Source organism: Chenopodium album, chromosome 4 (genome assembly GCF_948465745.1).
Source record: "Chenopodium album chromosome 4, dcCheAlbu1.1, whole genome shotgun sequence".
NCBI classification, from domain to species: domain Eukaryota; kingdom Viridiplantae; phylum Streptophyta; class Magnoliopsida; order Caryophyllales; family Amaranthaceae; genus Chenopodium; species Chenopodium album.
Window position 1 is genome coordinate 11,293,433 of NC_137837.1, and position 11,285 is coordinate 11,304,717.

At 35.8% G+C, this 11,285-nt stretch overlaps 1 protein-coding gene across 1 annotated transcript; it reads right to left on the reverse strand.

Annotated features, from left to right (window-relative positions):
* On the reverse strand, window positions 1–1,813 carry LOC145626673 (glutathione S-transferase T3-like). Its single transcript, XM_081679140.1, has 2 exons — window positions 1,430–1,813; window positions 1–955 (listed from the first exon to the last, which is right to left on the reverse strand). The coding sequence occupies exons 1-2, from the start codon at window positions 1,742–1,744 to the stop codon at window positions 197–199; spliced, it is 1,074 nt and encodes a 357-aa protein (XP_081535266.1). The 5' UTR covers window positions 1,745–1,813; the 3' UTR covers window positions 1–196.
* Window positions 1,814–11,285: the final 9,472 nt, after the last annotated feature.

The following is an 11,285-nucleotide window of genomic DNA, read 5'->3' on the forward strand; positions in this document are numbered from 1 at the left end:
TAAAAATTAATATATTTCACATAAATTAATTAGAGCAATATATTACAAAGAATCTTAATTTGAACTAAACAACATTATATAAATTAACTAAATATATATTACAATAACAACAATGGAATATATTACAATACAATATCATTTAAACAATAAAATTGTAACAATTAGGATATAATTATTCAACTTTTTATAACTAACACTAAATAAATCTACCCCTAAACTCATTTTTCAACTTCCGATACAATTCTTCATCATCGCTATCACGATTAGGATTTGTCGCTAGTATGCTGAAAATTCTAATTTTTGCCTCCTCCTCCTTTTGTCGTTTTCTATCTTCACTTCGCTCTTTGATTAAAGAATACATCCTTTCTCCTTGTTCATGTCTCTTAAGGTTAGACTCATCAAGAGTAGAGGTCAAACTATCAATGTTGACAAAAGAAGAAGTAGCCTTCTCCTTACCTTTATTTTTCATCTTCTTAACCCCATAAGGTCGATTTTCTTCACTATCACCTATTAAATACTCGGACTCTGATCTTTTACTTCCTCGACTATCAGAAGGTAGTAGCATAGTTCCGGCACCCCATTTCTTTTTTTTCCTCATAATTTGCCAACAATGTGTCAACACAAAATGTTTACCATATTGTTTGTGAAAACTCTCGTGAGCATGCATTTCAATATCTTCCTCCGATTCTCCACTTTGTGGTGGGTTACGTCGGATTAATGAGTAACATCCAACCCATTTTCCAACCAATTCATTAATATGATTCCACCTAACTTGCAAAGCTTTCTTGGTCCTTTTACTAATTTTCCAATCGGGATTTTCTTCTCTTGATTTGTTGTAGAGAGCTTCAATGTTATCCCACAAATTAACTTTTGTTTGATAAGTACTCTCTCCGACATCTCCTCCGGCATTAATATACCCGGATACTAGCGCTTCATCGTCCTTTATGGACCACCCCTTTGATCATACAATAATATTCAAACTAATTAAAACAATACAATACATAAAGTAATAATAAAACTAGTTAGCCATAATAATATTAATTGATTATATGCACTATATAATGTAATAATATATCTCTTAAAATAAATCTTAGATCATCTAATCTTTACAAGAATGCTACACTACTGTAAGTTTTGCTAAAGATTCTTTTTATTATTATCATTTACAAAAATTCTTTTTATTATTATCATTTACAAAAATTTATGTGTACAAGTGAGAATAGTATATTGTTTGATGGGTTGTAATTAAATTATCTATAATAATGTTCGTTATTGCTAATAATAATTTTAAAAAAACAATCATACCTTAGGTTATTGCTAATAATAATTTTTAAAAAACAATCATACCTTAGGTTATTGCTAATAATAATTTTTAAAAAACTATCACACCTTAGGTTATTGCTAATAATATTTTTAAAAACTATCATACCTTAGGTTGTTGCAACTCATTCGTTTGTTGCGACACTTTTGCTTGTGACGTCTTCTTTGCTTGCTTTTGCGTTTTTTTATTGTTAACGATGACATTTGGTTCTTCGGGAAACAATTCGACGGCAACATCTTCAATTTCTTCAAGGTGGCGTGCCGTCCTAATTTCGGAAGTTGGAGTTGCATTGCTACTAGCATCTCCTCCCGGAGAACATTCCATTTGTTGAAAATGTTGAGACATTGGAAAAACAAAATTTGGATTTTGTGAAGTGTTATTTGGATTATTAAGGTTAGATTGAGTAGTAAATAATTGTACCATAGCTTGAAATTGAGGATTATTAAGAAGATTAGGATCAAATTGGAAATTATTTGGTGTATTTTGTGAGTTTGCACTATTATTATCCATATGGGATTTTCTTAGTTGAGAATAATTAAAGGAAAAAAGTTAATTAGTTGTGAGAAATATGGAATATGTAGGAATAGATGAATGAAAGTTAATTAGTTGTGACAAATATATAATGTAAAATTTTTTTACCGTTACAAACTTACAACAACATATAAAAATTACTACAAATTCTTCTTGTTTGAAATCCCCTAGAAACTAGCCGTTTCAAATTTTTTTATTTTTTTTTATTTTAAAATATATATATGTATATTTTGATAAAGTTCCGTTTGCATTGTTGACTGGGTAGAGTATTGCAATGTTGTTTATTTTTTTTAAAGTACTGCATTATTGTTGTTGTACTACAAATTAGAAAAAAAAAAGAAGAAAAGAAGTGGGCCAACAATGTACAAGTGTCAAACATTAATAGGATAGTTGGGGGGTCCACTATACAAGAGTACCATGGGAGTACTACTCCATATTTGGAGTATGCTTCCAAATACTCCTATATGGAGTACTTTGGGTAAATTTACCACAATGGGAGTATCCTCCCAAATTGGAGAAATATGGGGGTAGAGTACTCCCATTGTAAGTGCTCTTAGACTTGCTTGTTTAGTGTAGAGAGAGAAAGTTGCCTTTGGGGTTTAGGGGGCAGAAGAGAGAAGATAGAATTAGGGATTGGGGAGAGCCGTGGGAATGTGGGATTGATTAATGAGAGTGTTAGGTCTGACTTGAGCTAAGAGTTAGTGGGCTGGGCTTGCTTACATGTTACATGAGTGATGAGTTACATTTTAGTATATTTTTTTTTAAAAAAAAATGGATAAACGGATCTGGATACGGGTATTTTATTTGGACCCGTACCCAGATCCGTTTTCAAGCACAGGATCCGTATCCGACCCGGATCCGTCGGGTCTAGATTTTGAAGATCCATATCCGTAAAAACGGATATGGATCCACGGATCCGGATCGGATACGGATCCATTGCCATCCCTAGTTGTTACACCTATCTAAGGTGCACAAGGGTGCGCCTTAGACTAATTGTCTCTCTTCTATAAATACTCCATACATCCCCAAATTTTTCCCCACACAAAAAGGTTAGTAAACTCTCTTCTCTTTTTTTTTTTTTATTTCTTTAATTTTTTTTCCCTTATTTTTCTTTTCTTTTATTTTTTTTTCTTTTCTTTCTTTTCCTTTTCCTCCTTCCTACGTGAAACACAAAAGGGCCACCAACACTAGCTGTTGCTACCGCCGCCCCTGCACGCCGAAAACCGGCGCCGACCACCTCTGGCCGCCGGTGAACCGCCAGCCCAGCCACCTATGGCTCCCTCTCCTTCCTCCTCCTTTGTTTTCTTTTATTTTGCTTAATGTTTATTTAATTATTTTGGGTTTTGATTTTATAGTATAAAGTTTATATTTTTAGTATCAAAATCATGTTTTTGATAGTTTAAAGTTATAATTTCAGATTATAATTGTTGTTATAATTTTCAGATTTTATAATTTAAAACCTAGGGTTCTAATTTATTTAAATTGGGATTTTAGGGTTCTAATAATCAATTAAATTGGGGCTTTTGTTCCTATTGTATTTCTAATGATTAATTAAGCATAAAAACATTTTTTTAATGAAGTTTTAAGGAGTTTTGATCTAAATTATATTGCTAAAATTTGGTTAAGTATTAATTTATTGTTGTTGGTTGTTTTCTAGGAAGTGATTATTACCTAGGAGACTTTTAAGTAATTAAAAGTGGCACAAAGGATTGTTTATACGAGGTACGTACATGTCTACTTCGTTGTAACTAGTATCATGTTTAGGTGCCAAAAGGAATGAACTTAGTTTCATGTTTAGGGAACTCTTGGATAAAAATTGTTTAGTTATACATTTAGGGGGCGTTTGGTTGGGGGTAATAAACAAAGGGAATGGGAATGAGAGGGTTTCATTCCCTTTGTTATTGTTTGTTTGCCACATTTTCCTATTCCCTTTACCCCTTTTTATTTTTGGGTTTACCCATTTTCCCTCTACACTCATTCCCCACCCCCTCCCCTTTTGCATTCCCATTCCCCCATCACCACCACCAACCTCACACCAACCATCACCAACCTCACACCAACCACCACCTTGCTTCCCTACCCCACCGTCCAGCCACCTCTGCCTCTCCCAATCATCGCTGCTCGCCGTCGTCGCTGCCACCCCTCCTCATCAGCCGCCGCCCAAGGACCAATCTCCCTCGACCACCTTACTCCCTCCTCATCTATCGCCGGAGATCGTCATTCCTCCCCCATCGTCGCCGGAGATCACCAGTCCTTCTCCACCCCCCTCCCTTGCCTTGACGTGAAAACCTTCCCTCTCCCCTCACGCGAAAACCCTCCCTCTCCCCTCAAAACCATCGGCCGCCGTTACCCCCACCCTCGAAACCCTAGCTGCTAGGGTTTCGAGGGTGGGGGTAACGGCGGCCACGGTTTTGAGGGGAGAGGGAGGATTATTTAGGGTTTTTACGTGATGGGAGATTGGGAGGGGTGGTTTTCGAGCACGGAAGTGGCAGCGAAGAAGGGCGGCGACGGCGGGAGGGGCGGCGACTAAGATGTGGGTAGCTATAACTGTTGAAATTGGAGGTGTTGCGGTTGTGTCGTGGTGGTGCTATGGTGGTGTGATTCTTTGGTGTTTTTTTTTAAAAACAAACAACATGTTAAAAAGAATGGGTTTCATTCCATTCTCTTTGATTACCTTTCTTCATTCCATTCCGATTCCCTTGGGTGAACCAAACGGCCCCTTAATTAATTCATGTACTTATGTTTATGAGACATGTTTTGGTGAATTGATTATGTTTGTAAGGAATTATGGATACAAGCATGTTGAATTAGATTGGATTAATTATTTATATGGAATGTCGATACAAGCATATTTTTATTGGATTGGTTTGTTAACCACATTTGGATTATTAAAGGATTGGAATTGAATGGTTTAAGTGGAATGAATTTATTAATTATTCCACAAGGTTATTATTTATTTATTATTCAATCATGACTTGTTAGTATGTTGAGTAAAGATGGATTAAGCTGAAATGGCTAGGTGGGTTGACTATGTTCAACAATTTTGGATAATTTGGAAGTTTAATGGAATTAAAGGTCAACTTGTGATGTGATCACCATTGTCCTAAATAAGATTAAAAGTGAATTGATGTATGATTTTTAAGTATGGTCTTCTTGAATGAGTCGGCTATTAACTAAAATTGTAATCACGTAAAGTGAAACATGGATGAGTGATAAAACTCTGGAAAGCATGCACTTCTAGAGTATTGACAATTATGGGTTAGGGTACACGGTGGTAGCCTGTGGCTTTCCGAGGCTTGTTTGATCAACATGTCCTCTTTTCTTTTGGTATTTACATTTTATTTTATAATGAAAGTTAGATGAAATCCTAGACTAACTTTGTGAGAATGGAGTCACGTCCATTCTTGCATCCCGCTAAACTTTTATTTTAAATGGTCATTTGGGACCAAAATGATTTGCTGGATTGAACAACCTCGTCTATTTCTTACTCCAAATTAAATTAATTAAATTAAATATTAAGAGTCAAGTGTTTGGAATTAATTAGTAAGTATGTTGAGTCAATTGAATTGTCTAAGTGTGGAGTCTTGATTAATGAATTCGTGTTGTATGTTTATTTATTTAATTAATTGAGCATGCTAGGTTTTGTACATTGTAGCTTGTATAGTTGTATGTACTCAGCTTTGCTGATTGCGTGTTTTTGTGTGTTTTTTCTTTTGGTCATGGCCTTCGCCTTTCAATGACCCTGTGATGATCCAATTATTACACTTGTATTATTGGGGAGCAGAATTGCACAGGTTAGCTTGATGATGTGAAGTTCGGGGATTTGACATATGCATTGTCAAGGGTTGTGTGTGATTGAAAGCATTCGATTCTTGTGTTGAACTTATTTATGCTTTGCAATTTCACTTATATTTTGGGATTTTGGTTATTGGTTTGGTTTTAAGTAAGGGCCTTTATGGTTCCAATTTGTAAGCTTTGACTTATTTGTTTTCTAAACTATGTTATTTTAAAGACTCATGTTTGGTTTTCCGCTGCGATACTTTGATAAAGCCTTAACGTTTTAACACGTGGCGGTAGCATTCCAATAGTTCTCCACTATTTTATTTAAAGTAAGTGGTTTGGAAAAGGGAGAATTATTGGGGTGTTACAATTTTATTAACATGTGTTTTAAAAAAAATAAAAAAATACAACACTTAACTAAGATTTTCATTGATTAAAAAATGTAAATTTAATTGTAAAGTAAGTTAAGAACTTACTGTATTTTTTTATCTAATATAAAATAAGTAATAAGATCCTGAAATAACTTATTTATGGTAACAAACTATAATATTGGAGCTTTTCACTATTATATACATGTCTAGGGTTTCTTATATTACAATGTGACACAATTCACAAGCTACTCGAGATTGCCTCAGTCAAAACTCGACTTGAAATATTTACGAATCAAGTCAAGCAGCTCGATACTTGACTCGAAAACTCGTGAGAAATCAATTTTAATATATAGTTTTAATAAAATGGGCTTTATTTAACAAAAAAATAAAAAAATAATAATATTTCTATTTTTAAAGAAAATTAAAATGTTTTCACAAACCACATTTTAAAAAACAATTTTTTTTTGTGAAACCTTGTATTTATTGTGCGTTTTTTAAAAGTGTTACTCTTACGGTCTTACCAAATGTACCTATATTTTTTTAAGTGTTAACACTTTTTTTTTGGGCAAAAAACTACATTTTAATATTTTATATCTCTCATTTTATGGTCCCCACAAAACGATAGAAAGCAGCTCTTTATAATTTAAACTTAAATAAGCTCAAAAGAAAATCTTAACCCATGTTCACTCACCTCAACTAAAAAGATCAAAATCCTAAACCAAGAAAATTTTAACCCATGTTTACAAAATTATTCAACAATATCTCACCAACAAATTAAAATCTAAAAATCAAATGTATCAATTATAAGAGTTATAATCTTTCAAAAAAAAAAAAAGTAATAAATAAAAGTTATAAAATCGATGAGAAAATTTTGAAAAAAAAAACATATTAAATTTGTGTTAATATTAAGAAAAGAAGCGTTTGTACTCCTTAACTTTGAGGAGGAACGATGATTTGCTATTGTAAAAAATAAAAAAAAAATAAAAAAAACTTTGAAGAGGAACGAGCAATGATACTACAGTAGTGTTTGGTCAAGTTTTTCAAAGTCTTAATTTAAGAAATGAAAATACTTTATCAAAAAGCCCAAAATAACTTCTAGCTAGGGAGTGTAGAAGGAGAAGCACTGAAGCAACAAATTATAGCCTCCTCTTGCTATTTCTTAGGGAGCTACTCTATCTATTTAATGAAACTTTTTTTTGGACAAAAACACCCTTTACATATTGCAAATTGACCTCCAATATAATATCCCATGTATATAGAAAAAAGGATCCATCGTCTCTATTGGGCCAAACAGGATAAAATAGTTTCTATTTTTCCACTTTTAATTCTTTTGAAACCAAATATTTCTGTTTCTGATAAGTGTTTCTCTAGAAAACTAGTTCTAGGAAATATAAGTGTTGGAAATAGGCAATGCAAACGGATGCTCGCGCCCAATCGGGCGGCCCTCGCTCGATCGGGCGGAGGTGACCAAGGAAAAATAGGAGAACTCTCGCGCCCGATCGAGCGGCCCTCGCCCGACCCGGCGGCGGACTTGAGTTTTTGACGAGCCCGATCGGGCCCGTCTTTTTTCCTAGGTCGGTTTGCTATGCGTGTTTCTTTTTCCGGGACTCATATAAATACGAGCCTTGCCTTTTCATGAGAATCATTCACTTTCTAGCCGAAAACACAAACCTACCTTTTGAGATCTGAACAGTTCTTGAGCAATTCCACTCTTCGAGTTCAGGTGCACGGATTACGGAGAGAGTTGCGTTAAACTTGGGGGGCGTGCATCACTAGAAAACTTGTACCGGTGGTGGCGTATTTCGCTTCTAAGGCAGTGGATTTTGTTCCACGGCGCGACTGTGAGTTTGGGATCTTCAATCCAGGAAAGTTCTAATCTTTGTTTGTTATTAATTTCAACAGTTTTTTTACCAACAATTTAGAAGCGAAATATTTTGATTTATTCTGTTGATATCATGACTAGAAATTCTCAAACTCGTCTATACCTAGATCTGTCTAAGGTTAAGTCTCTTGATGGAATTTATTATTAGAGATGGTCACAAAGGATGTTGATTGCTTTTGAACAAGTAGAAATTGATTATGTTTTGTTTAGGGATGCTCCAAAACCTATTGAGCAAACCAATACCATGATTGAAATTCCTAGTACTCCTGTTCCTGGGAATAAAGAATCTAGCTCTAGTGAAAGGACCACTACTGTTATTGCTAATGAATTTGAAATCAAGAAATTTGATCGTGATAATAAATTTGTTAGAGGTCATCTTTTGAACAGCATGAAAAACAACATATTTGATTTGTATGTTAATATGAAATCTGCTAAGGAGATGTGGGAGTCTTTAGAGAAGAAATATGGTGCTGATGATGCTGGGAAAAAGAAGTATGTGACTGGAAATTGGTTGAATTTCAAATTGGTTGATACAAAGCCTATTATGGACCAAGTCCATGTGTATGAAAATTATGTTGCTGAAATTCTTGCTCAGGGTATGAAGATGTGTGAAATCCTTCAGGCTAATGTTTTGATTGAAAAATTACCTGATTCCTGGTCTGATTATAGAAATCACCTCAAGCATAAAAAGAGGGATTTAACCCTAGAAGAACTTGTGAGCCACATGAAGATTGAGGAAGCCAACAGGCTTAAGGATGTTTCCTCTAAGCCAAAGAATGTGTTAACAATCAAGGCTAACCTTGTTGAATCTGGTGCTCACTCTGACAAGAAAGCAGGTGATAATCGTGCCAAGAAGGGGAGCTCTGATAAGAAGGGAAATCTCCAAGCTAAGGGCAAGATTGGGAAGAAAGTCACTGTCAAGTGTTGGTCATGTGGTGAAGTGGGGCATTTTGCTTCAAAATGCAAAAACAAGAAGAAGAAAAATCTGAAATCGAGTGGAGGGAACAAGGGTCAGGCTCATCTGGTTGAGAATGAGGATGAAGATGTCATCGCTGCAGTTGTTTCTGAAGTCAACCTGGTTGAGAACAACAGTGAATGGATCGTGGACACTGGTGCATCTAAACACTTCTGTGCTAACAAGGACCTGTTTGTCAGTATGGAAGAAGCAAAGGAAGGTGAACAAGTCTACATGGGAAATTCAAGCAGCTTTGAGGTACTTGGAAAGGGCAAAGTGGTTCTGAAGCTGACTTCAGGGAAGACCTTGGCTCTTCACAATGTGCTGTATGTTCCTTCTCTTCGTAGAATTTAATTTCTAGTGCTTTGTTGAACAAAGTAGGAGTTAAGTTAGTCTTTGATGCTAATAAACTTGTGTTAACCCATAATGGGCAGTATGTTGGAAAGGATTACCTTAGTGGGGGCCTATTTGTTCTTGAGATTGTAACTGTTCCTTCAATGAATAAGATTTCTACTTCTGCTTATATTGTTGAGTCCTTTGAATTATGGCATAGTAGATTGGGTCATGTTGGTGCAACAAAATTAAAACAAATGAAAAGTTTAAATTTGCTTCCAAATATGTCATTAGATGGATTTGAAAAATGTGAAGTGTGTGCGGAGTCTAAATTCGTGAAGAACCTACAAATCTGTCACAAAGAGAGAGACCACACCACTTGAGCTAATTCATTCAGACTTAGCAGACTTTAAGAACTTGGAAAGTAGAGGCGGGAAACGCTACTACATCACCTTCGTTGATGATTGTTCGAGATATAGCAAGGTGTCTCTTTTAAGTACGAAGGATGAGGCTGAGTCCAAGTTTCTTGTGTATAAGGCAGAGGTAGAAAATCAGTTGGTGCGGAAAATAAAGAGAGTTTGCTCAGATAGGGGTGGAGAATATGGCTCCGATTTCCTCAAGGACTTGTGTGAAAGTGAGGGAATCATTCCTGAAGTATCTGCCCCATATAATCCGCAGCAAAATGGTGTGGCAGAGAGGAAAAATAGGACTTTGAAGGAAATGATGAATGCAATGCTTCTGAGTTCCGGGTTGCCAGACAATTTGTGGGGTGAAGCGGTTCTATCAGCTAATTATGTACAGAACAGAGTAACTCACAAGAAGTTAGACAAGACTCCATATGAAATATGGAAGGGTTATGCTCTAAACTTGAATCACATGAAAGTGTGGGGGTGTCTAGCTAAGGTGGGCTATCCATCGTTCAAGCGCTCAACTATAGGTTCTAGGACCTATGATACAATATTCATTGGCTATGCTGAGAATAGTGCCGCATACAGGTTTATGAGTCTGGAAGATCGCTCTATATCTGAATCTCGTGATGCAGAGTTCTTTGAACAGGTATTCCCTTTGAAGAAAAACTTAGTTACTAATAATGTTTCTTCAATTTCTTCATCTGCAGAGCCAGAAGATGCTTCCCCTAGGATTGAAAGTGAGATTCAACCTAGGAGAAGTAAAAGGCAAAGAGTGGAGACAAGCTTTGGACCTGATTTCCTAACAGCCTTTATAGCAGAGTGCGGAAATCTAGGTGAATTCGAAGATGATCTAGATGAGATCATGTTGTGTCTACAGGTTGTGGATGAAGATCCGAAATCATTTGAAGAAGCTATGAGTTCAGTAGATGCAACCTTCTGGAAGGAAGTTGTGAACAGTGAGCTTGACTCAATCATGTCAAATGGAACCTGGGAGCTTGTGGACCTGCCAAAAGGGAGCAGAGCTATTGGGTGCAAGTGAATTTTCAAGAGAAAAATGAGAACCGACGGCACCGTGGAAAGGTTCAAAGCTAGATTGGTGATAAGAGGATTCACTCAAAAATTTGGCTTTGATTATTTTTATACTTATTCTCCTGTGACTAAAATTGCCACTATTCGTGTTTTGTTTGCCTTAGCTTCATCTTACAACTTGATTGTGCATCAGATGGATGTTAAGACAACCTTTCTGAATGGCGATTTGGAGGAGGAGATCTACATGGAGCAACCTCCGGGTTTTGTAGTTCCTGGCATGGAGAATAAGGTGTGCAGACTAAAGAAATCCTTGTATGGCTTGAAACAAGCTCCGAAGCAATGGTATGAAAAATTTCATAAAACTGTTCTTAGTTTTGGGTTTATAGTCAATAGTAGTGATGCATGTGTGTACTCTAAGATGTTTGGTGCGCAATGTGTGATATTATGCCTGTACGTTGACGACATGCTCCTGTTTGGCACAAACATGTATGTCATAAATGAAATTAAGAAGTATTTAAATTCAAAGTTCGAGATGAAGGATTTGGGAGAGGTAGATGTAATCCTTGGTGTTAAAGTTACTAAAACCAAGAAAGGGTATTTTCTATCTCAGTCTCATTATGTGGAGAAAATTCTGAAGAACTTTAATTGTTTTGATTCGCCTCCATTGAGAACT